General features: G+C 44.5%; 1 protein-coding gene and 1 long non-coding RNA gene across 5 annotated transcripts in view; both read left to right on the top strand.

Moving 5' to 3' along the window:
* Nucleotides 1-1,266: 1,266 nt before the first annotated feature.
* The window catches only part of SLC7A1 (solute carrier family 7 member 1), a 40,982-nt gene continuing 17,894 nt past the window's right edge, over nucleotides 1,267-24,354 (top strand). Inside the window, exons 1-4 of one of the 4 annotated variants that reach the window (XM_069012637.1) lie at nucleotides 1,333-1,391; nucleotides 8,269-8,371; nucleotides 13,704-13,871; nucleotides 21,217-21,600. In XM_069012637.1, the coding sequence (XP_068868738.1) occupies nucleotides 13,817-13,871; nucleotides 21,217-21,600 (439 nt within the window). In that variant the 5' untranslated portion in view covers nucleotides 1,333-1,391; nucleotides 8,269-8,371; nucleotides 13,704-13,816. Of the gene's footprint in view, nucleotides 1,392-2,000; nucleotides 2,047-8,268; nucleotides 8,372-13,703; nucleotides 13,872-21,216; nucleotides 21,601-24,354 lie in introns of those variants that run through there. The other 3 variants (XM_069012631.1, XM_069012639.1, XM_069012638.1) reach the window with 3 other exon arrangements.
* Nucleotides 16,196-18,034, top strand: LOC138109369 (uncharacterized). The gene is made up of 2 exons (XR_011150434.1): nucleotides 16,196-16,348; nucleotides 17,114-18,034. It is a non-coding gene; the product is annotated as an uncharacterized lncRNA (long non-coding RNA).

The following is a 24,354-nucleotide window of genomic DNA, read 5'->3' on the forward strand; positions in this document are numbered from 1 at the left end:
CTGTGAAGACAGATGGAGAGAGTTGGGGTGATACCGAAATCAGATGGCTAGAAACTTTCTAGCACGGTTCTGAGTACTAGATAGCAGGCATTCTTTATTATAGCATGCTGGTCACTTGGAGGATATTTCCTCTAATCAATGCCCCGAGTGTCAGGTGTACAGTTTTTATCATAAACACTGATTACTTATTCATTAGCTATCCCCACTTCCTGGACTTCATTTAACATAGCCACACTCCTTATCAAAGTCCTTCCATGGTTGTTTAAGGTTTGTCTTCAACATCCAGTGAGTGTCCTTTTTAGGGGACTGTTCTTCAACTCCCGCTTTTGATTAAGTGCAGTGTCATTGTTTTGCTTAACTTCTACTTTTTCAGCCTTGCAGAGCTGAGCTGCCATCCTGCTTGCGTTTTGCATGACTTCTGTTTGCCTAAGTTACATCCTTTATTTATTTCTCCAAGGCTGTGCTATTCTGTTCTACTGTCCCTGGTAAGAAGTAAAATGTTGTTCCTTATCAAGGGAGTGAAATGCTGTTCTACTGTCCTTATCAGGGGCTGTTCAGTCTGGAGAAAAGGTTGTGTGGAGACCTCACAGCAGCCTTCCAGTATCTTAGGGGGGCCTACAGGGGAGCTGGAAGGGGACTCTTTGTCAGGAACTGTAGTGATAGAAGAAGAAGTAATGGGTAAAAATTGAAAAGGGGGGAGTTTAGGTTAGATAATAGGAAGAAGTTTTTTACTGTGAGGGTGGCAAAACACTGGAAGAGGTTGCCCAGGGAGGCTGTGGATGCCCCAACCCTGGCAGTGTTCAAGGACAGATTGACTAATGCCTTGAGCAACCTGGTCAAGTGGGAGGTGTCCCTGTCCACAGCAGGAGAGTTTAGGACTGGATGATCTTTAAGGTCCATTCCAAACCCTTAACAGTCTCTTGATTGATTCTATGATTATGCACTGCATCAATTTCATGCCGGCATCTCTTGCTCAGCCGTGTTCTGCAGAAGCCAGCAGCTGTCAGAGCATGGTGTGCTCTACAGCTGAATGGATGATTCAGTACAATCCAGCCCCTCAGTTCTCACTCCCAGGGAGCATAAGGAGGAAAAGAAAAACCGAGTAGCTTTTTAGTCCACGCCAAATGAGCGGCAGGAAGCCTGCCTGGAAAGCCCCTTTCTGCCCCGTGCAGGTAACCTCCACCTGCCTTGCGAGCTCCCTTGCGCGCCCATCAGCCCCTCCCCCTCATCCCCTCGCCACTAGCCCATCCCTGCACCACGTGGGGCTGTTCCCACGTGTAACAGCACCTCCCATTCATCGGGGCGGACCCGCGTAGGAGATCTAAAGCGGCAGCGGGGAGGTGGGGGTTGTCGCTGTGCTTCCTCGCCGCTTGCCCGAGCCCCCCGGCTGGGTGAGTCTGAGGCTGAGCGGGCGGGGGCCGTACGCGGCGCGTCCATCTTGCAGCGTGCGCAGCGTGCGCAGCGTGCGCGTTCAGGGCCTGCTGTGGCCCCCGGGCGGTCCCCTCCGGGAGCTCTCCCGTCCCCTCGCCTGACCTCAGCCCGGGCTGCCGGGTCGGGTCGCAGCCGCTCTGCCGCGCCCACAATGCCGGCGGGAAGGGCCTTTCTTGGCGCTGCCGGAGCGAGTGTCCCCAGGGAGCTGCCAGGGATGGAGAGGGCCAGCGCGGAGCTGGGGAGCATGCATCCGTGTGTGCCTGCTCCCGAGCTAAGCCTTTTTTTGCGTGTCTTCTCTGCGGCGCAGGGAACGTGCTGTGCTGGAGGTGAAGGCCCAGGTGCTAAGGAGAAGCCGTCCTTGACGGCCTTTCTATGTCCAGGGTAGCTCCCGAGAGACTGCCATGCTGTGCTTTGCTTCCTTGGTCAAACTGCAAAAGAGACTGAGAATTTACCGAGAATGCCAGTATCGGCCATAGGGCTCATAGTGCTCGAGCCAGCCCCGTACCCCAGGAGTTCCTGCAGTCTGCTGCTCCCGAACCAACTCCTATGATCAGGACAGGGACTTGTCTCCATTTGGTTTGTCAGTGTTTTGCATGCAGCTGTCCTGGCTGACAGGTGCCTCTCATCTTTTTTTGCATATGTATGTATGAATGTGTGTGGCAGATGGGGTGGAGCAAGGGGAACTTACTAAAAATTATTAAGAGGAAATTTATATGCAGCTAAGGCTGGAGAGGAAGATTGAGACTACATATGGAATTGCTAGTTGGTTCTAGTGTCAGCTGCTAGAAACCTTAGTTTTGGAGCAAGGTGGTGTTTTTGTAGGTGCTGTATAGACTCAAGACAGAAAGGCAGTTGCAGCTCTACAGAGGCTGCAGATATGGGCAGGAAAGCTGAGATGATAATGGTGCTGAAGGTTCATGAGTTAGCATGTTGCCTGTGGTCATTTGCAGCTGTTACTTTGTGCTCGAGCAACAACTTCAACGCGTAGTCCAACATCAGCTGAACTAGCGGTATCCTACCCTGCCTCCCTTTTCCCACCTCTGTGGACTCTGCTAAGCCATGGGGACAAGTGGTGAAGATGTGGTCACGCATGGCAATGCCGGTGTCATGTGGGACCCGTTGCAGTGGGACAGCAATGCCTCTTGAAGCCCTTCAGCCACTCGCTGATGCTTGAGTGTCTACTGTCTCCAAGTTAGAGGCAAATACAATGAAAACTTGGAAAGAACAGGTGCAAATTTACCTGTCAGGTACTCTGTGGACTTCTGTTACCTTCAGCAGCCAACTGACATGTTTTTGGACAAGCTTTCCATCTAATGCAAAAGAGGAGGGACTGTGTAATGGCACAGGCTCCATAGCTGCAAGTGTGAACCCTGGCACAAAATAGGAGCAAGCTCATGCATTGCTACAAGTCTTGAAAGTTACTTTGCATTCAAGTATTTTGAGTATGTTGCATTTTGAGCGATTTGACAGGGACAGACCTTGACTGTGCTCCATCACATGCATGCTTTAGATGGTCATATTGGCTTCGAAATAAAGCCTTTTCTTGAGCAGGGGAACTAATGGGTGTTTAGTCCCCAACTTATGCCACTTTGGTGGCATTTGTAAAGTTTTGAGCCTTGCTGCTTGTAGGGCTGTGCTTAACAGTGAGGAGGTGTGTTCAGAAGGCACTTCTTTGTTGGAGTGGGCTGTAACAGAAGCCTGAGGCCTACTAGGCTTCTAATTCAAGCAGCTCAGTTGTGAGTGTGGGTGAGACACAATATGCTCTTGACTCCTCCTGGAGTATATTCTTGCCATATTTTTTCTAAACGGAGGCAACTGGCTCAGAGAAGAGGAAGCTAGGAACTCTTTAACCAGTTACAGGAGAAACCAGTTCCAAGGTGTACTGTTGAAAGATTTGTCACTCCCTCTTTTTTTTTTTTTTTTCCCCTTCTTTTTTTTTTTTTTCCTGTGTAATCTCTTGCCAGATGGCAGGTAATGTTCATTCTCATGGTGTTGTGCCTGAGCTCTGTGTCTCTGCTTTAAGTTGTATGACATGGTAAATGGTGGGATTTGGTGATCTTGGAGTCCTTTTCCAGCCTTAATAGCCTGAATCTGAGATGACAGGAGCAAGAGCCAATCTGCCTGGTGTTGAGCATAGTTGATGGCCTAGTGTATGTGAGAGGAAGGGAAAAAAGGAGTGGTGGGAAAAGAAGAAAAAGCAGCTGGGAAAGAAAAGAGGGAGAAATATAGCTCGAGTGAAGGAGGGCAGGGGTCTTATTGCAATTACTGCCTCTGCTACCTTTAGTTCACTCTTGCTCTAGCAAGCTCCTCAACCTTGAGGACAGGTTAATGAGTCTTTGGTAGCCTTTCAGAAATGTCACTTCCAATTGTATCCCAGCTCTAAGTGAGTAGAAAACAAAGTGGTAACTGTAATTATCTTCTATTGACCCATATCTGTGACGCCAAAAGCATCGGTGTAGAGTGGGTCAGGAGGAAAAGAGTGTGAGTTACTTTGTCTGCAGATGTGCTGGGTAGATGCTGGCTTGATCCTGGTGAGATTTATTGGCTGTGCCATCCTGGTGACAGAGCCATATGGGGATGCGACACAGCCCCTTCACCTCTCCTGAAGGATGAGCTAAGAAGTCCTGTTGACTTAACTCTGTATGTGGAGAAACTGGTGCTACTGACCATCAGCACCGTGAGGCTGTGTGGTGTGGAGAGCTACTTTAGTGCTTCGGGCAGAGCTGGTTGGGATCAGCTGTGTCAATGGTGACCCATAGTTAGTAACCCAGGGTGGGTGCTCTGCGTACATCGGTCTGTTTGGCAGTATCCTAGGGGTTTTTTCATTACCTGTTATAGCCCCATCCTTCATTATTCCAGGGTCAAAATCATTGAAAATCTGTCGTGTGCTGAATGGTGTTGAAGGTGGCATTCATCTGGGTATATGTACTCATCCGTGTCCAAGGTGTTCAGCCAGGGGAGGGATGGACATTCCTGGGGTGTGATTCACCTCAGCCCGGGACACTTAAGTAAATGAGTTGTGACCTGACGAGCTCATGTACTCATCCGCTTTCCACTGAGTATAAAAGAGGGCATGAATGGTCTAAGTGTTTATCTCACAAAACTTTTGAGGTTCTTGGAAACCCCAAGGACTTTGGGAAAAGTTATGACAGTTCTGCCATAAGGGTGGGATTGTTTTGGTACTTGGGCACTTCCTCCTTAGTGCAGTTGTTGCAATGTTACTGGCTACTAAAACCTACTGGAAACAAAAAAAAAAAAAAAGGAAAAAAAAGAAAAAGGCATAACTGAGTCTGATGGTCAAACAAAACATGAGGGCTGTCACTTGCCATATGATGGGCCCAGTTGTTGCAGGACTCTTGACTACTGCCTGTGGTTCCTGGGCAGTTTGGGGGTATCAGGAATCAGGAGCTGGGGCTCCCACCTTCCTTGTGGTTTGTAGAAATCTAATGCCTCTTGCCCTGGCAGCACTGGCTGGAGCCTCCTGCCCTCGATGGTGAGTCGGCAGCTGCTGCCGTTGCCAGGGTCCCTGATGCTGCTGGAGATCACCAAGGTGGTGGATCATAAATCTTGTGAATGGTATCAGAAGTGCCTGATTTCAGAGTTTCCAAAATAGAATACTGTGAGATGTTTGGTTCTAGGTATAATTTTTCAGTTTCTGTTTGGTTTTGGTTTTGGTCTTGTTTTTGATTTTTTCCTATTCAAGTGAAAAGCAGTTCAGAAAACTTTATTTCACAGCAACGCAGGATCCCTCCTTCTATTTTTGTATAAATCGTACCTGTTCCTTAGTGCCTCCTGTGCCATGTCTTGACCCTTTTTCTGAGAGATCCATGTGATTGCTATATTGACTGAAACATTAAATTTATTAGTCTACTTAATGGTAGTGTTTAGCATTGTATTTTCTTATATTCCTCTTTCTCCTGCCCCTTTCTGAGATGAGGAGTAACTCTTGGGTTCCTTTTCACAAGATTAGCAGTGAAATACCTCAGCAGGCTTTCCTGAGCTGTACAAATTTCCCAATTCACTTTTGCCTTATTTTCTGCATCCTTGTAATTCATTTGTATCTTTCCTTGTAGATCTTAGTGGCCCTTTTAATTTACAAGGATGAGTATTTCACTTAATATCTTGCTTTTGAGGACTTGCTTTTAATTACGACCCTTATTTACTGAGCAAGCTATGTTTTATTGAAATTTAGTGCCTTTTTGAGTCATCCACCACAAAGTTTATTATAAGCCAATGTGGAGTTTAAAAACATATAATATCAATGAGCTTTTTGTTTAACTAGGGTTTATCCCCAGTTTTGATTCAGGTAGGCAGTTTAAAATGCCCCATACCAGATAATTTACTTATTCCTGAAACACATTCTGTCAAAGAGAAAGTGTGTGCCATGATTCACGTGGATGTGTGTGGACCTGGCTGCAAGAGATTACCAGGTATTTTAATATGACTGAGAAGAATGAGCTGTAGTGTGCATGCACATCGTCTGTGGCTGCAGTTGTGCCTACTGAAGAGTTTGCTGCTGGCAGCTGCTCACTGGCATCCCAGCTGCAGAGGCAATTGCTGCTTCAGTTTTCTGCCTGATACATCTAGGAGAGCTCTCTTCAGATTTATGTCACCTCAAGTGAGGCTGGGAAGCACAGGCTGCTTCACTGGTAGGTCTTTGCTAACATGAGTTAGCAGCTAGGTTATATCATTGAAGTTTCAGCTGGCAAAGCAAATAGTATGGTGTTTCTCTAGAAAATATTTGTAACTCTGGTTAGCAGTGTTTGAGTGAAGTGATCTGTGTTGCTGCACAGAGAGCTCAGCCCACAGAGCAGTGAGGATGATGTCTGGGAGATGAAAGGCAATGGTGGTATCAGGCATGTGGGTACATTTATGGCTGCAGATGATGCACTTGGAGCTGTAAGGAAACAAGTCTGCACTGGTAACTGTGCTGCTCTGTGTTGACAGTGGACCACGTTGGTTCAGTGGCTTGATTAAACCAAAGGTGAGTTTGCCTTGAGTTTGGTGCGTATTTGTGGGTTGTGGTGTAGTGCCACTTTTTGTTGCTATAAAAGAGATGCCATGCAAAATCCCCTTTTAATGTTATGGGTAAAGCATTCTGACATCAGGGCTTGGGAGAACATGCTTCCAATGAATCTGCTGCCCCAAACTATTTACTGTGAAATCTGGAGTCAGTAAGCCAAACCAATCCTGGAAATAAGAAAGGGGAGGGGGGGGGAGTACAAGCTTTAAACCATAGCAAAATCAGTCCATTGTTAATGCTAGTCATAGCTTCATTTGCGAATGCTGTTGCAGGAGGTTTATTGGGATATCTATGCAGCAGGAGTAAATGGACTGTACAAGAAATTACTGTGATTTGATAAATGAACTGTTTCCTTAAGCTGAAGAGTAGCTTGCTTTTGTCAGGTGACAAATTCTTAAAATAAACTAGTTGGAAAAATGCATTGTTGAATTTGTAGAACTAGGTTGTTTTGTTGAAGTGACTCTTTTATAAAGCAGTTTCAGCTAACAAAGTAAATAATGTGTTGTATCTTTAGAAAATATTCCAGAGGGGATTAGTTATCTCAGGTAACCAGAATATAGTCTTTTATCATTAGGTTGCTGATGAAATTTTACTTGGGGTTGCACAGTGCCTGACAGCTGGTTGATGACCCATGTGAGATACTTCCCAAGCAAAGGATGCTGCTGCATGCCACTTTGTTCTCCTCCCTCCAAAAAGTTCACAAAACAGGGTGACCTGTAACATATGTGATTTGAAGACACTTACTCTTTGTCTCAGGTTGCAGGCACAGGCTGGTTTATGTGCTTATAGCTTCCAAAAGCTGAGAGGAGGCCATTGAGAAGAATACAGCACTTGGCTGATCTAGGTTTGAAGTGCAGAAGTGCTGTACCATTGTATGTCTGTCTGTGCTGAGCACAGGTACATTAAACACGACCTAATGTCTGGCTGTGCAGTTGGCTGGAAGAAAGGAGCAAAATGTTCTGGCACTTCAAGCAAAATGAAGGCGCTGGATAGATGGATTAGGGTGGAGGTGCTACATCTTGGAGGAGAAAAACAATCGGTGTTTGTTGGGATTTTGGAAGTGAGAACTTCTGTGAGATGGGAACAGAAATTTGGCTTCTAGCAGCTTTATAGTTCAGGAAAAGTACCAACACAAGCAATACAGTGAAAAATGTAACAGCTAAGTAACTGGAGAAGAGCAGAAGCAAAATGTTTATGCTTTGCTCTGGAAGCTCTAGGGTCAGTGCTTGGACAGTCCTGAAATCCAAGTGTTTCTCCAGAAAACACTATTATTTTTGAGGAAAGCAAGCGTAAGGAGAAGTTGTTGCTCTTGTGAGAGAAGTGCATGTCTTGAGTTGTTAAAACCCCTAAGACTATTCAGAGACTTTCACATCCTTTGATTAACTGTCCACAGAAAGACCTGTCAAAATTCATTGGGGTGTTTTTCTTTCAGCTTGGTCCAGGTGCAGTCCCTGTCCTGAGCATTAGTCTGGTGGAGTTTTTGTAGATGTTTGCTAGAGCCCTGCAAAGCAGGTAACTCTGGAGGGCCATAATTCTCATCTCTCCTCCAAGGGGTAAGTTTATGCCTGGAGGTGCCTGCTGGTTACAGAGGGGAGTGAGATGATGCTCTAAGTCCCTGTGTCCGCTCTGGAGCGGGCTGAAGCTAATCAAGAGGAATCCTGCCCCTCATAACCTGGTTGGCATGTGAAGAAACACAAGGATGACCCCCAAAGAAACTTGTATCAGTGATGAAGCCCACACTGTTGTGCTTTGGCTGCTCCAGATAAATGGTCAGAGATGTTAGAGCACTTTTGAACCTGTTTTTTCCTTCGTAGGAAATACCTGGAGAGCAGAACAGCATGGTGTAGAGCACCATCAAAAACACAACAGCAGTGCTTTGCTTTTCATGCTCCTGTTCAGACCCTTGGGGTGAAAATGGTAATTACCATTTGTTTCACTTACTTTGCTTTAAACCCACCTATTTTCTTTTGCAAGTCCCAGCTGAGTGGAGCTAAGCAGAATATTTACAGCCAGTTTGTTTCCTTCTTGCTGTCACTTAAAGCACCTTGCAGCAGCAGAACTTATATTTCAAAGTTTCTTGTTCTAGGTAAGTGACATGGGGACAGACAGCACTGTACATGTTCTGAGAGATGTTGCATTATGCATTTCACAATACTTCTCCAAGACTGTCATATCTAGGTCTCTCTGTGTATTCCCCCAGTCCCATAAACATAATTAGGAATGATTTCCTTTGATACCAGAATGATGATGGGGAAAAATATAATAATGTTCTAAAACGTTAGACTGGATGATATTAGTAATTTTTCTGCCAATAAAAAGAGCACACTTACTCAAACACTGTATTTTGTTGATAGGGACACAATTACTTTTAAGGAGAGCAGTATAACTTCTCTTGACAGGACTGCGTGCTGCGTGGCTTCACTTATCTCTGTCACTGGATTGCAGGAGCAGTTTTTGGAGCAGACCAGGCTTCTGCATGAAGAGTATGGAGGTGCAAGTGGCTATTATTTATTCTAATAAATTCAGAAAACTGAGTAATATTTTAGCCTACAGATTAGATAATTACTACGCTGATGGGGTTGAATAAAAAGTAGATGACACATCTGGTTTTTTGCTCTCAGGAGTGAATTACTTCTGTAAGTTGACTTGTGCTTCCAAGGGAGCCAGAACTAGCTCTCTTCATGGAGAGATGTGGATTGCAAGACCTGGCTTTCTGCCACACAGATGGCAAAATAAACTGTAAGAGTGGCTACAAGGTAATGCTTCTCCTTTTGCAAACCAGGGGACTGAATCTGCAGTGTGTTTTGCAGTGACCTCATGGCTAGGCTCAGGCCAAGCCTGTCAACTTTTTGCATTTCTTACCTCCTGGTATTTCTGCATTGTCCCTGCTGTCACTGCTTCTTCAGCTATTACATGCAGCAGCTTTCTGCCCAAATCCCTCTTGGGGCTGCCCAGTGTGGAGTCCTGTGTTGAGGTGGTGCAGGATCCCTCTGCATGGCATTGTCAGCAGTGAGATCTGAAATGTGTGGCTTGTGGTCTGGCTCACAGTTTGGCTGGTCAGTGTCATCTTTGCTTTTTGAGGGGAAAGAACCCCTTAAAATCCCACAAACTTCAGCAAGTCTTGCTTTCATCTGACACAGGAGTGGGAAGCCTTTTGTTATGGTTTTGATAGACATTCTGAGATAAATATGAAATGGGCTGTGTTTGGATGCCTCTTTTCCCCAGTTCTTCCCCATCAGAAGCTTTGCAGCCTTGAATGTTTGGATTAGGTGGAGGCAAAACTCTTCTTCTTAAACAACAGCTCTCCTGTCCCAGAGCAGGAGAGAGCTGAATGGTGAACTTGTGCCTAAGAAAAGAGTATTTACCCAAAGCAAAAAAATCTTCCACACCTTCCTCACTGTGAAATTTAATTCCACATCAGTGTTTTAGCTCTTTTCTGATGAGATTTATTTAAGTAGAATATATCAAAACTAGGCTCTGATATCGGTGTGTGAAAATAGGAATGCTTGGTTACCCCACTGACATACTAATCAAACATCATGCCTGTATGATTTCCCATGCTCTGTACTTACTTTGGACTTAAATTCCTAAAACAGATGCAGTTTTCTGAGGCATTTTGTTGTAAACCCATCACTTTAGGAGCGGTGAAGTCTTTGCAGTGATGGCTTGTAGGATAAGTAGGATAATTTGCAAAACACTTCTGAGACTGAATTTTTTTCCATATAGCCCCATGCTTTATCTCCTTTGCTCCACCTCCTTGCACCATCTTCCGCTTTCATTTTTCTGTGGGTGTATGTCTAGGCCACACTGATGTAGGCATATCCTGTAGTCCTGGCAGCCAGGCTCTGTGACTGACCTGCACAACCAATTCCCATCACAAAACGACAGTCCCTGGTGAGGCACATGTCATGGATTGGTGGAGAAAGGGAGTCATTTACTGCCCAATAAGTTGGAACATTGCCATATCCCAGTTACAGTGGGGATGTGGCCACACCATCGGTGCTCAGCATGGTCCTCTGCCTTGGAGTGGGCTACCCAGACTGCCTCATTTAGGGCTTCCTCGTGTGGGAGCTTCTCATGCTGTTCAAGGCAGCTGAGGCATCAGTGGCCCATCCAAGTCGTGCACTGTTGTTTCCTTCAGCACCGAGCGACCCTGGTCAGTGGGGTATGTCTAGTCAATGGGCAGTACTAGTTGGATCAGATGGTAGGATTCAGTCATTGCTGAATCATTCCAGTGTGCATCAGGGCACTGTCCCTCAGGGGAAGGCTTTTCTGAAGAACTTTACAGTGGGAATTACTTGGAAGAGTCACCCCTGAAACTGCAGACATGCAGCAGCCTCTCTGCTGCAGGAGAGGATGTGTCTGCACACACCAGCCAAGGGGTGTGAAGTGCTTGTCTGTGCCTGCAATGATGAGCATGTGGTGCTTGGAAGGAGCTGATCCCTCCCCAGCCCTTGAATCATGTCTGGAATGTGGGAATACTGAATCTAAAAGCAAACATTTTAGCTCCTTTCACAGTCCGCTTCTCTTCCGTATGGTGCAAATCATACTTGCAAAATGCTTTAGTATTAGGTCTGTAGTCATGCAAGTGCCCTCAGAAGGTCGTAATATATTTTTTAATTCAGCTTGTGTGTTCATTTAGAAATTAACTTTGGTTTCTTCAGAAAATGGAAGTTTTTCTTAATTCTTCCACTGTGTTGAGTCGCTCTCCAACAGCCACACCAGGGTGCAGGGCTGATAGGTTTCACTTGAAATTCTGCATGGGGCAAGCCCTTGAATGGCCTGCAAATCAGTGGAAAAAGTAAATTAACAAAAATTAATTCTAATTGCTTTGTTTTGATTGCAGAAGCCTAAAGGAGTGATGTAGCGTAATTTGAATTTTCAAAGAATCCTAGAATGGTTTGGATTGGAAGAAATCTTTGAAGTTCCATGCAGTCCACTCCACCTGCCATGGGGTTACTCAAAGCCCCATCCATCCTGACTCTGAATGCTTAATTTGTATACACGGTTACCCAGGGAGAGCAAAACCCTTCTCAGAAGCCTGCAATCACCTTGGCATAAGGCACAGGGAGCCCCATGACTTGACCACTTAAAATTTCTGTTCCACTTCCTCCCTGAATGAGTGTGGGTCCAGCACACGCTGTGTTCTGCCTTGTGTGAGCAGTTCCTTTGAGGTTTGTTACGGAGTGTTTCCTTTGAAAAAGCTCTTCAAACACTTCCACCTCATTCACAAAAACAACGCTCCTGCTTTCCCAGTAAAGGGACCTTTTGCTTCAATTCAGTACTCTTTTTGGTTATGGAGGAAGTTTTTATTGAGACAGTGTTTTGTTAATTGGGACAGTTTTTTAATTGGTGCAGCAGTGCTGGGAGTGTGCCTGTTCGAGAAATATCTGACCTGCAGATATGCTGATCCATAGGGGTGGCCACAGGTCCATGATCCAGCCCATCACTCAGGCAGGATGCTCATGGCTTGCTTGGCAAGGGTGACCAGGGTCTGCTGCTGCCTCATGGCCCTGCCTCCAGCTGGAGCTGCCACTGCTCACCATGACCTACCTGCTGGCCTCCACCTGCTCCCCACTGCTCAGGGATGTAGCAAAATCCAACTATTTATACCCACTTTGATCTGCTTGTTTTCTGCACCTGAAAATCTCAATTCAGCTGTGCCCTTCGTCCTGGTGAAATAACGGTGTTTGGGAAAGCCTTCTCCTTCCTTTCTTCTGTCAGTATGATTGGATGTGTCCCATGTCTGTGCAGGATACTTTTTGTTCTGCATGAAGGTTGGGGCTCTTAATGTTTTGTTTGTTTCTCCACTATTGTTTTAATAACAAACCAACTTCTGTTGCTGTCTAACTTACTTCCTTATCCCTAAGGGACATTCCCCACCTTCTTCCGAGCAGTGTTGTCCAAGGACCACAACTGGTGTATGCTGAATGACATGACCAGGAATTTTGGCTAAGCAAAGATCTGTCTTCATTTTATCTGGGTTTAAGGAAATAGAAGTTCACTTATTAAATATTGTTTCCCAGAACATTAATTTTTTTCTGCTCAATACCAAGGCTGAGTCCCTGGCAGATTATGGACGATGGGTTGTTTCAGGTGAATTCCTGCCAGTCTGTCTCAGGCTTTCATTTGGGAAGTTTAATTATGAGTGGAGATCCCCTTTGGTGTTATGATCAATTGAGGGTGTTAAATCAAGCAATTTTCTTGCAAGGTGTAATTTGAAGTCATGCTGAGGAACTATGTGACGAGACTGTACTAGAGCTGGTGGGAGACTTTTCAGTTAGATGCTTTTTCATCAGAAAATAGTGATTCATGTAATTAGAGAGGTGTGATGCCCTTTATTGGCTAGGCAGGAAGACATTTCCTTAACTTTTTATCTCTGAGGAGCTGTGAATGGCAAATGTGGTGCTGTCCTCCTCAAAACATCTGGGTGCTGTTTTGAGCTGACAGTATCCTCACCAGCTGAAATTTGAGGTATGGGCTAAAAGGGCTGAGGGCGCTGAAGACACCTTTCACTGATGGTGCTTCTCAGATGGGAATCCATCCTGGAAAGTGTCACATACCTCTCCTCTGTCCTGGCTGCTATCTGTGGTAGCTTGCCATCCGGTCAGCTCTAGTCACAGTGTTGAGTTTTTTTCAGTGGTGCTGTTTTCAGCATGATTGCCCAGGTGGTTATTCTGGTACAGCTGTGGGATGATAGGCAGTAGTCTGGGGAGAGGAAGATCTGGTTTCATGATTTAACCCTGCCAAAACAAACATGTCTGGCTGCACCTGAGTTTTCCCTGCTTTGAGGCAAGGTGCACTATATCCAGTAAATCTAAAAGGTATTTCTCTAACCTGTTTTTGCAACACTTGGGTGGTGGTGATCTTGTATTGAATCCTATCCAACCTTTCATTGTGCCTGTAGTTGGAAAGTGATTATAACATCAAATTCCCCACTGCAAATTAAGCATCGTATGGCGAGTGTTTCTGCAGTAGGGGAATTAATGCCTATCCAACCTTTTCCCTGGTGAATGGCTTACTGTGTTGCCACGTGTGTTGATAATAACAGCTAGAGCTTTGTGCAGAAGAAAGGGCATCACAATTTCCATTTTGGAGACTTTGAAGCTTGAATTCTGAGTGTTTGAAGTACTCTGCTCATGACTTCCACAGCAGGAACCTCCCTCCTTTATTTTGGTCAAAAATGACTGTTCATTTCAAAATGGATTTTGTGTATCATCACAGATAACCCAAATCGACTTTTCTGCAGATACTGAGAAAAAACACTGAAGTTTGCCTGCTTTGAAATTTTGGGGAAGTTGAGAATTCCTCTCTGAACTTGTGGAAAAGGATGGTCTTTGCCATCTTGGAAGTTGTCCTGGGATGAGAGGATTTTCTGACCTTGGTACAGCCAGAGCCGTGACAATTTGGAAAGCAGGTGGGTGAGCTGCAGCACCCTGATGTTCTCCCAAGGCAGTAATTGAGCACCTTCTTCATGTCCAATGGGACTTGGTGGTCACCTTTCAGTAATTGATTGCTGGTAAGTGGGTGGTATAGGGATTATAAAGAGCACCTCACTGCCCCTTTTCCAATGGAATAAATCCTCGAGGTTTATGAGACACCTGGAGAGGAGTGAGCAATGCTGCTTTGAAAATGTTCCTAATACTCAGGAGGAGTCTGAGGAACAGACACCTGCAGCATGCCCAGCCATCTGTGACATTGGGCTGGTCCCCCAGCACCATCTCCCTCCTGGTGTTAAAGGATCTGCTCAACAAAGGAGAGTAATATGATCCCCTTCAGACAGGCAGTGTGCCTTTAAGCAGGTGAATAAGATTGGGTTTTGTGTACAAGGCGCACCCACACCTGTGTGTGCCCGTGTCTTTGTTTAATGTGTCATTTATATTTAACTGCATGGCTCCTTTCCTTTGAGTAGTGAATGCCTTGCTAGTGGCTGATCCTGATTTTTAATGACAAAATTGGTAAAGAATATAACATTATTGTCCATATACGTATATACATATATATATATATACACACTCTGATGTGATCTAGATTAATGTATATTGAGGTATATGCATACGTTTGCACACATATGAAAAAGAAGAAAAATAAAACTATGATAATCAAGAAGGGACCAATTTAACAGCACATAGACAATACCTTCCTTTTCTGGTTAAAATACTTTAGCAGGACAACATCTTCATGCACAATGAAACAAATGCAAAGAATTGCAGCTACTCTGGTGGCCTTTGGCTTGGACTCCTTGCCATTGCTGCTGCTATAGTGAGATAACTTCCAGCTTTGCATAATGCTTGGTCATGCCTTTGCTTTCACTGCTGTCTTTGCTGCTGGCTGCATCTGCAAATGGCTACAAAGTCTCTGAGTTGGTCTTCAGCACTTGTCCCAAGCACGTCTTCTCTAAACTGCCTGCCTTCTCCAGCACAGCTGATAAGGACACAGCCAGATGAAACTTAGGGTCTAATGCCACATCCTTTGCTTCTGCTTCTGAAAGTCTAGAGATAGGTGCTCAAATATCTGTTGCAAAAGCTCAGCATCTTCTGCAGCCATCTTTTCTCTACGCTGTTGCTTGTTGCAGAGTAACATAAAACATTGGAGATTTTCACGGCAAGACATTTTGGAAGGACATATCTGACATGTTGCAAAATGATTAGAGGATCAGGGACATGGATTATTGATAAAGGGAACAAATCAATAACAGAACTGTGCAGGCAAAGGCCTGCAAGCAAAAACCTCCATGAGAAAATCCCTGTGTGAGAAACAGGCCTGAGAAACAAAAAGGGAGTTTTGAGGATGTGCAGCTGTGCAGATAAGATGTACTGACCATGAGAAGGGAGGGTGAACTCTGAATTCTTTAATCATACCATAACTAGTAGAAGCTTGCCAATGTAGTCTAATTATGTAGAAGCAGAAATGCACTTTGATAGGTTTAAGCCAATTAAGAGTTAACAAGCTGGTATACTATATAAGTGCCTCTGGATTGCTAATAAATGGAGCTTGCTTTTATCAATCATATTGGTTGTTCTGCAATGTCTTCCCCCGCCGAAGTTGTCGGACTTTTCAACGCTGACACAATTCCTGCTTTATACTGGAATGGATAACACCCAGGACTGATGTGCCTTGGTGACTTTGTTTCCTGAATGATGCTTTAGAAAACATTCAGGAGTTCTAGTTGGTCACTTACATTATGACCGTTTGCATTTAGGAGTCTGCAGTTGAATCTGACACCCTAAAAATACCTGTAATGCTAACAGCAGTAGTAGAAATTGATGTTTTCCACCTCTTTCCCTGTATAGGACTTCTGTGTGAATGATGCTGCCTTGGGGACGGAAGCAGCAAAACCAGCCTTTTGGAAAGGGTTCCCAAAGGGTTTGTTACCTATGTGTTGATCAGCTGGTTGGCATCATCACTACACACTTGTTCAGGGACCATGTTTAAACTAAAAATACAGGGTGAAAACCTTTCCACGTTGTCAAATATACCAGCATGGTGGAAGCACAAGCTCCTTGTTCCACAAGCTCTTTGTTCTGCAGACTTGTAGCAGTGATTATACAGCTGTATGGGGGATATTTTTCCTCAGCATCCTTTTGGTCTTCAACAAATGTTAGATTGTCCACAGTACATGACTTTGCTCTGAGAGAAGGGTATTGATGGCAGTAGACATTTCCACGTGTTTCAAATGGAATAAGCATATATATGTGGGACAATGTTGAATGAGGATTTCTGCTCACTCGTCTTCCAAGGAGATGTCTGGGGACTTTGCTGGACATGCAGCAAGCTTAGGCTTAGGTTTTGTTCTTTACTTAGTAGAAAACTCCTTGTTCTGTGTAATCAGCTTTTATGCTCCTCTGCAAATTGGAGAAGAAAATTCTCAGGAACAGCAATGCCTTGAAATAGGTAAGGAGTGGCGTTTCAGAAATTGAAACAACTTGTAATTGTTGAGGAAGTGATAGTATTGCTTATGTAAAATGGTGCTCTGTCAGCTTAGTTTTACACATGGTGTTCTATGTTTAGCTGGACAGATGTTTATTATAGTTTACTTTTTTCTGTCAACCACATGGCAGATTGCTTATTTTATTATGGGTTTGTTTTGAAGAATGGGGAAGGAAATCTATCAACCTGATATAATAGGTATGTTAACCATTAGATAAAAGGAGGAAGAATATCTTACTTTATTTGAAAATACAATAGAGTCAAGACACAAAAAGTTGGATAGGGAACAAAAGTAATAAACATAATTATAAATAAAACACGAGTACCAGTAGCAGTTGGACTATTGAAGTTGGTGGGAGCTTTGCCATCAACTTAGTGAGACAGGATTCACCCAAGGATGTGGCCCCTGGCCCAGGGTCCACCCTGCTAGGCCACCTAGGTGTGTCCTTGCTTCCCACCACTCTCAAAGACCTCAGCTCCAGACAAAACACGGAGATACCCAAAGCCTTGGGGTGAAGCCATTTCCTAGCTAGGGTCTGAGTGTCTGGGACTTACAGCTCAGTGTTTCTTATCAGAGAAACCAGAGCTAAAGCAGGGGTGAGAGGAGCTAGGTGTGAGCAGAGCAAAGCTAATCTATATTCATTCAGATTCAAGTTTCCTCATCTTGAAGGTGGTTAGGTATTACCAGGTAACATTTCTGGAATAATTTATATTGTTTTATGTTATTAGGACTGCATTATGCCACAGGAATACTGACCGTACATTCAAAAAAAGGCTCATCTTTTCAAGTGAGGTTGGGAGTGGAACCCAGCCCAGAACAAAGGGTCACTTCAAAGTCAAGGATGACCGCTTCAGAAAGCGAAATCACAGCTGGATGCAACTTCTAAGGAGGGGAAAAATCATAATCTCCACCAACATCACCCTTTGATACACTAGCAAAGATAACAAATGATACAGAGAAGGTTTTGGGCAGAGGTGTAATGACTCTGTACTGCTAAACATCCTTCTAAACAAAAAAATTGTTCTCCTGAAAAAAATGCCACTTGTCTTCATTGAAGGTCTCTTTGTCAAGCTACAGTGAATTTAATTGAAAGTGAAAAGTTGATTTGGTACCTGCTGTTTCAAAACCAAAGAAAACATGTAAGAGATGCTTAGGATGGTGATCAGTGGCCTGTGAGATGAATGACAGTGCTGTATGTGAGGGCCACAGAACTGTGGCACTGTGCCCTGCACGTAGCTCCCTGTTTGTTACCTGCAGGCTGTAGGAAGTATTCTATTCACAACAGAGATGCTCAGGCTTTGAGATGCTTTTTGGGAAAGAGGGAGTTGATATCTTGATCTGGAAATCAGCTAGAAGAGAACTGTCTGCTGGCATTAAGCCAATTGCAGGATGTTGGCCTTAATTTCCAGGCCTGTCATAATTAAATATCCCCTCTTCTAAGCAAATTATCCATAAAAGCAGTTCTGTTTTATTCTTGATGGCTGTAGTACAGCTGTGAACACCTGTGGAAAGGCCCAAGGGAACTTCCAAATGAAATTGCTTTGAAATATGTTTCTTCTGGTGTACTCTTGAGTGATATATAAACTTGAAATAATTCACTAGGTTATTTTTTTTAATGAATAAATTGTATGTCCCCCTGCCCCCTTGGACATTGCGAAATTCTCACCCTGATCCTCTATCTCTGTACCAAGGGCCTGTTCCTCTTCTGGGGACATTGCCCCTCGCCAGCCCTGTTTTTGCCAAGGAAGTGATTTCTCATGACATGTGTCTGTGAGAAGGCAGGGAATTGGGTACCAGTTACCCCTTCATTTTCAGTGCAGAACTAAAAGCAGTAAATCATGTTTGTTTTGCAGGATACCAGATTTTGTTAAAGTAAATGGCTGTGTAAGAAGTAAAAAGTCTACCATTATTGTTAGGTAGCATGTTTTTGAAACAGAGCCCTTGAGCCAAAACCTGAAAGTCTTAGCATCCACAGCTCCTTGGGGGTCAGTGGTGGGGGAAGGAGAAGGGAGAGTGGCTCTCACCTGCAGGGAAACTTGGTCCACCCTAGAAGCACATCCCTGGACAAAGATAATGTCAGGCTGCACAGCCTGACCTCTGCCTTTTGCTTTTATCCACCACAGAATACATCCTCCTTGGAGCTTTGTGCAGTGCATGGGGACAGTAGGTCACTTCACACTGCAAGCAAGTGTATCATTAGTGCTATCTAGCAGTTAGGGTTCAGCCCCATTGCATTGTGTGGGCATTGTAGAAACCCACACGCTGATGAACAAGTGTGCATCACAAACCTTTTCCTTTTGCACACTGCATGGTCCAACACTGCAAGATACCCTCCTCCCTCACCTTGCTTTTCCGCATGAGAAATGTTCAGCACTATGCTCAGCAAGGCTGACGTCAACTTGGAGGTGCAAATCCTGAGGAACATAGTGCATAAGTCACTGTGGTTTGGGGAGGTCTGGATCTGTAGCCTTCCCAAGGGTGAAATGTCTCAGGAGAATCTCTGAGTTTCTCTGGTGGTCCCCTGGGGTTGGTCCAGCTCAGCCTCAGGGGTCCACTGAGACCTCCCAGGGCTCTGTGCAAAGGACACGTGAGTCCAGCTGCGCTTCATCTGTGCAGACCTCCATGGCTCAACATTCAGCTTCTCCCTGATCTGAGCCATCTCTGCTTTCTTTCTTTGTTCTGTCTTTATTAATAGCCTCAGCTGGGCCTTCCCTGTAGTCTTCTATATTGCTTCTAACTCCTCTGTCTGGGCCACTGAATGTCTAAACTTTGCCATAAATATTGACTTAGGACAAAGTAAACTGTTTCACATCAGTCCTTTGGTATGTCTTGATGTTTCTGTACCTCAGAATAGATCCGTGTTTGTCCTGAAATTCAGAGTTTGGTTCTGAGTCAAACTGGTCTTGCATTTCACACTAACTTTGGAACATAAATTCATTAACATATCTCCTGTGTGTATGTTGCTCTTAGTTGGGTCTAGTTTATGGCAGGAATTTCTTTGTTTTGTTTTGGAGGGCTTTTTTTTGTACCTTCACCATTTTTTTCTTCTGCATGGCACTGGCATTCTTCCCATTTCCTGGAACTTCAGGCTGAATGTAAATCAGCACCACTGCTGGGCAGAGTGGATGAGTTAGCCCCATTGCCAGGATCTTCATAGGATGACGAAGGCAGCAGTGGGATCTCTTCTGCATTACTCTGGTGGGAGTTAAACAAAACCTAGGACTTGTGTCATCCTAGAAAGCAACAGAATTCATAGGGGATACTCCAGTGCCACAATCTTCTTGCCCATTTAACCCAGTTCAGAGTTTGTGAGTGCCCTGTCCCAGCTTTAGGGAGGTGGGTGGTTGTCCAGCCAGAAGCAATCCTGGCTGACATGGATTTGGGTAAGGTTCAGGTGGGAAGGAGATTGAGTGAACAATCTGACATACAAATGCACTTAGGTAAAGACTTATGTCTCTCTTCCTGCTGAAGGGAGAAGATAGTTTTCCCTCTCTGAATGTGTTGGGAACTCCCATGGTTAATGAAACAAGAGTTTTGTAAGATTGGCCTAAAACCTGCCTTTATTTGTTTAAATCCATGTCTGTTGAGAGCATGTTTGAGAGGTGTTGGTGGGATACAATTCCTGACACAGTGGGCCTTGTAATCCTCAGCCCTGTTCCTGCAGTTGTAATTACTTTCTCATAGCAGGGGAGTTAGTGTAAAGCCAAGAGAAAGGGATTTAAGCCGGGACTTACGACCGGTTTCTTGGAAAAGTGAAGAGGATTTTTGGTTTTGTAGTTGATGCTGTGGTGATAAAACTGAAGCATGGATTTAACAGTTGACTCAGTTAATTAAGTTTCTTAGTATGTATTTTCCCACCTTTTACGCTGGGTTTTAGCTGCAGCTGATGAAGTACCAGTCTCACTGAACTGTACTGTAAATTGCATTTAGGAGTATTTTTGCCTGCATGTTATTCTCAGCATAGTATTGTTGTTGGTGTGCAATGTGTGCTGCTGGAAAGCGTATGCCTCAGTCCAGCATTGCATCTAAATAAAATAAACTTTTTCCTTTTGCATAATTAATGAAGAAACATTTTTACAGCCCTTTTGCTGAAGCCAGGCTTAGTGGTGCAGTGTGGATACCAGGGTGGGGCTCTTGGAGCTGGAGGATGCAGTCTGAGATAGAAGATGAGGTTCATCCTTATAGGCTGTGGCCACACAGCCTGTAGATTTGTAGAGCAAAGCAGAGAAAATGTGATGTCTGCACAGCACATCTTACAGAGGAGGTTATCCTGGAGTAGCTGTTCCTTAGGCTGAGTACCCATCAGCTTGGGAGGTGTTACATACACCCCTACAACATCCTCAGGTTTAAACTCATCCCAGCAGTACAGGGTTTGTGCGTTCCACAAGCTCTCTGCAATGTGAACCACAGTGTGGTAAATGGGGCAACTGGGACATTCACTTTTAAAGTACTCTCTTGCCCAGAACAGGAAAACCCTTCTGAAATCTTAAATATGGAATTCGCATTTTTAGTTTGCCCACTTGTGTGTGGCCTGGGTGACTGTGGAGTGGGGTGGGGGCTGTATTGGAGTATTGCCTCTCTCCTGGGATTGCAGAAGGTTTGCAGCATGACTGAGAGTTGGAAGCAGAAAATGCTTTAGTTTTGTTTATTTTAATTACCCATGGTAAGTGCAGATGAAATGCTAAAGGAGACATTTTGCCCTGTAAAAAGGTGGAAGATGGGAAGTTTCATTTGCTGAAATGTAACAGGGCTGTAGCATTATAACTGTGCAGTGATGCTGATGTAGGAGGGTATTCTGGTCTGGATAATGATGGCAGCATCTTTCTTGCAGACCCAAAAAAGAAGATGGAGTGTCAGAAAATTACCAATTTTGGAAACCAGCTTCTTCGTCGGAAAAATGTGGACTGTACTCGAGAAGACAGTCGGCTCTCACGATGCCTCAACACGTTTGACTTGGTGGCTCTGGGAGTAGGCAGCACTTTGGGTGCAGGTGTCTATGTACTGGCTGGAGCTGTGGCACGGGAAAATGCAGGACCTGCCATCGTTATCTCCTTCTTGATTGCCGCCTTGGCTTCAGTGCTTGCCGGACTCTGCTACGGAGAATTCGGTGCTCGAGTTCCTAAGACAGGATCAGCTTATCTCTACAGCTACGTGACTGTGGGTGAGCTGTGGGCCTTCATCACAGGGTGGAATCTAATCCTCTCCTATGTTATCGGTAAGTATGGTGGGTGTGCTGCCAGACCCCAGCTTTAGTTCAAGGTGGCAGCCTGGTCTGTAAGGTCACCCTTGTTTGGGTGCCTATGTTACCAATAGATGCTTCACTCACGCACTCACTGAAGATTTCAGGACTCGTCTGCAAGATGCATTTTTGGTGGCTCCTGCCAGTTGGTGAGGTGAGTCGAGTCGTGTGCTGCTGGCTGAGGGTTTATCCTAATGCGGGCTTTTTGCTGCTGGGAATTCCTCTGAATCTCCACCTCATCCCTCTGGCACTCCCTGGCTGCTGCACACTTGCTAGGGTGCAAAAGAGTGTCCTCTCTGCTGAGAAAGAAGCTGCTCACAGAAAGATGCTTTGATACAGAGCATCTGTACTCACAGCTGATCAAGGATTAATTCTGGTCCCTTCGGGATCTATTTAAAGTATCTGGAGATAAGAGTTTTGTCTTCTGAATTGCTGCAGAATTAATCTTAAGATGATCTGCAGGTCCACAGTCTCTGGAAAATACAAACCAAATCCCTTCTAAGCCCTTGACTCCCACTAGGAGAGGCCCTGGATCAAACTCAGAGCATGCGCTGTGCAACTCAGCTGATGCATTAAAACTAAGCCACACTTTGCTAATTAAGGATTCCTGTCTTTTCAAGCACATTCTGGGCAGGCTGCTTGTTATCACGCCTCTAATTAAGGCTGCAACAGACTCACCAGTTGAGACTGAAAGCTTGCTAGTTAAACTGAAAACCGACTGTATGCTAAATTATTAAAGGGAGTTGTTTTTTTTTAAAATGCATTTTATGGGATCTGTAAGCATTACCTTGGAATTTAGTTTCCATGGTGCTTGGAGATCATATCAAGAACAGCATAGTGGCATAGCAGCTGCCTGTCTGAGATCATGCTGGCTTTCCTCTGTGTGTTACTTGAAATATTTTTCTCTTCTTCTCCTCCTCCTTTAAAAAAAAAAAAAAAAGAGAAGATGAAAAGCCAGATTCAATTAGACTCATGTCCTTAAGAAATCAGAGTCCTGTAGCTATTTTGTGAATAACATTCACTGCAATGAGTAGATAAAAATACTTTTTAAAAAAGTAAGTGTATAATTTTCTCCAGACTTCTAAAATGGACTCTGCTTAGGCTACACATAGATAAATTGAACAGATTTCTTGGTAATTTTTCTTCTGTTCCAGAAAAGTAATGATAAATCGTCTCCTTCATGCCCTTCATCTAGTTGGTTTTGGGGCCCTTCCTACCATGATACTGGACGACCAAAATGAGTGACATAGCGGTGGTTGCTGTCCCAAAACCTGATTCTGCAAATGCACAATGAAAACTTTTGCCTACTGAATGTTCTACTCCAAGGATCTGGGCTCAGAGTGGTATTTCTGAGATTTTTTTTTTCCCCCTCTCATAATGGATTTTGAACAACTGCCTCAGTTTTTATCTCAGAGTTGACTGCTCACTGTATTGTCACAAGGCAGAAAATACAGTAAAAAATAAGTAGATACTGTCTGTGAATGTGTTTGAATACAACTTTGTGACTTTTATTTCAGTCCTGTGTCAAGAATGTGTATTTGCAAACTGTCTTTCTCATAATTTGTGAGAAAGGGTGGCTAAGATGGAAAAACACTGGGGGAGGATATGAGGTATAGGAGGTCTCTTTATCTCTCCCAGCATTTCTCTCAGTGCTAACTGTCCCGTTTGTGAGCAAGGACAACTCCCAGCAGCTTCTGGGGCATGGAGGAGAAAGATATGTTTGGTGCCACTATAAGGCCCCAATCAACTCGCTTGATGAGACGTTTGAAAGTGTTTATAATGGTTCCTGTACTCTGGGTTAGACACATGGGAGAAATACCAACCAGATATTCTCAAGAGGTCGAAACAACACAAAAGTTTACTGGCAAAGTTCAGAAAAATCAGGAGACTTTGGCAAAAAACTTAGTACAACATCCAGTCAACATAAAACACTTCTCACAGCATTGATTTAGCCCATCCAACTTAGCAAACTTTAAACCTGTTCCATATTAAGTTACTCAAAATGTTCCAAGAAGAGGGAATTAGAATAAGGAGTGAAAGATAGAAAAGACATACAAAAGCACACATAGCTACCAGCTCCTGGGTTCCAGCAGTGTTCAGATACCAACTCCAGGAGGGTAGGGTCAAGACGTGCTGGACTTATGCTCCACCTTAAAAAACCCTGGGCCTTTGTGGGGCCTCCCCAGAGGTGGGACTTCTGGTCATTTGGCCACTCAGGAGCTGGGTTAGGCGGAGTGGAGTCATGCTCCTGGTGTGCCAGTGCAGGGCTGGAATAGAGGCTGGGGGGTGTGGGGGCAGGGCACTGCCTCACTAGGGCAAGGCTTGACCAGCTCTCTCTCACACACAGAGGCATCACTAAATGTCTTGAGACGTCAGTCCTTTCAGCCTCTGACAGGCACATGCTGCACTTCAGAGCCAAGGCTTGAGAGGGGCAGAACGCCAAGTTTTTCTTAATCTTGCTGAGAAAATGCCAAGCAGTGCATCAAAAATGAGCTTGCATCTCTAAGGGGCTCAACCAGCTTGGTGTTTTCATGCTGAGGTTCTCAGATATATGCTCAGGAAGTATTATGAGGGTGGAAAAAGAAATCCTGGGGTCCAAGGATAGGTGGGCAGTAGATTTTAATTAATTGAAGTGACTTGACTTGAGGGAAGGCTTGTGTGGAGTCTTGGAGGTGGGTGATGAGAAAAAAATGGGCATGCAACTGATCAGTTATGGTCTAGAGAAAAGGA

Source organism: Aphelocoma coerulescens, chromosome 1 (assembly GCF_041296385.1).
Source record: "Aphelocoma coerulescens isolate FSJ_1873_10779 chromosome 1, UR_Acoe_1.0, whole genome shotgun sequence".
NCBI classification, from domain to species: Eukaryota; Metazoa; Chordata; class Aves; order Passeriformes; family Corvidae; genus Aphelocoma; species Aphelocoma coerulescens.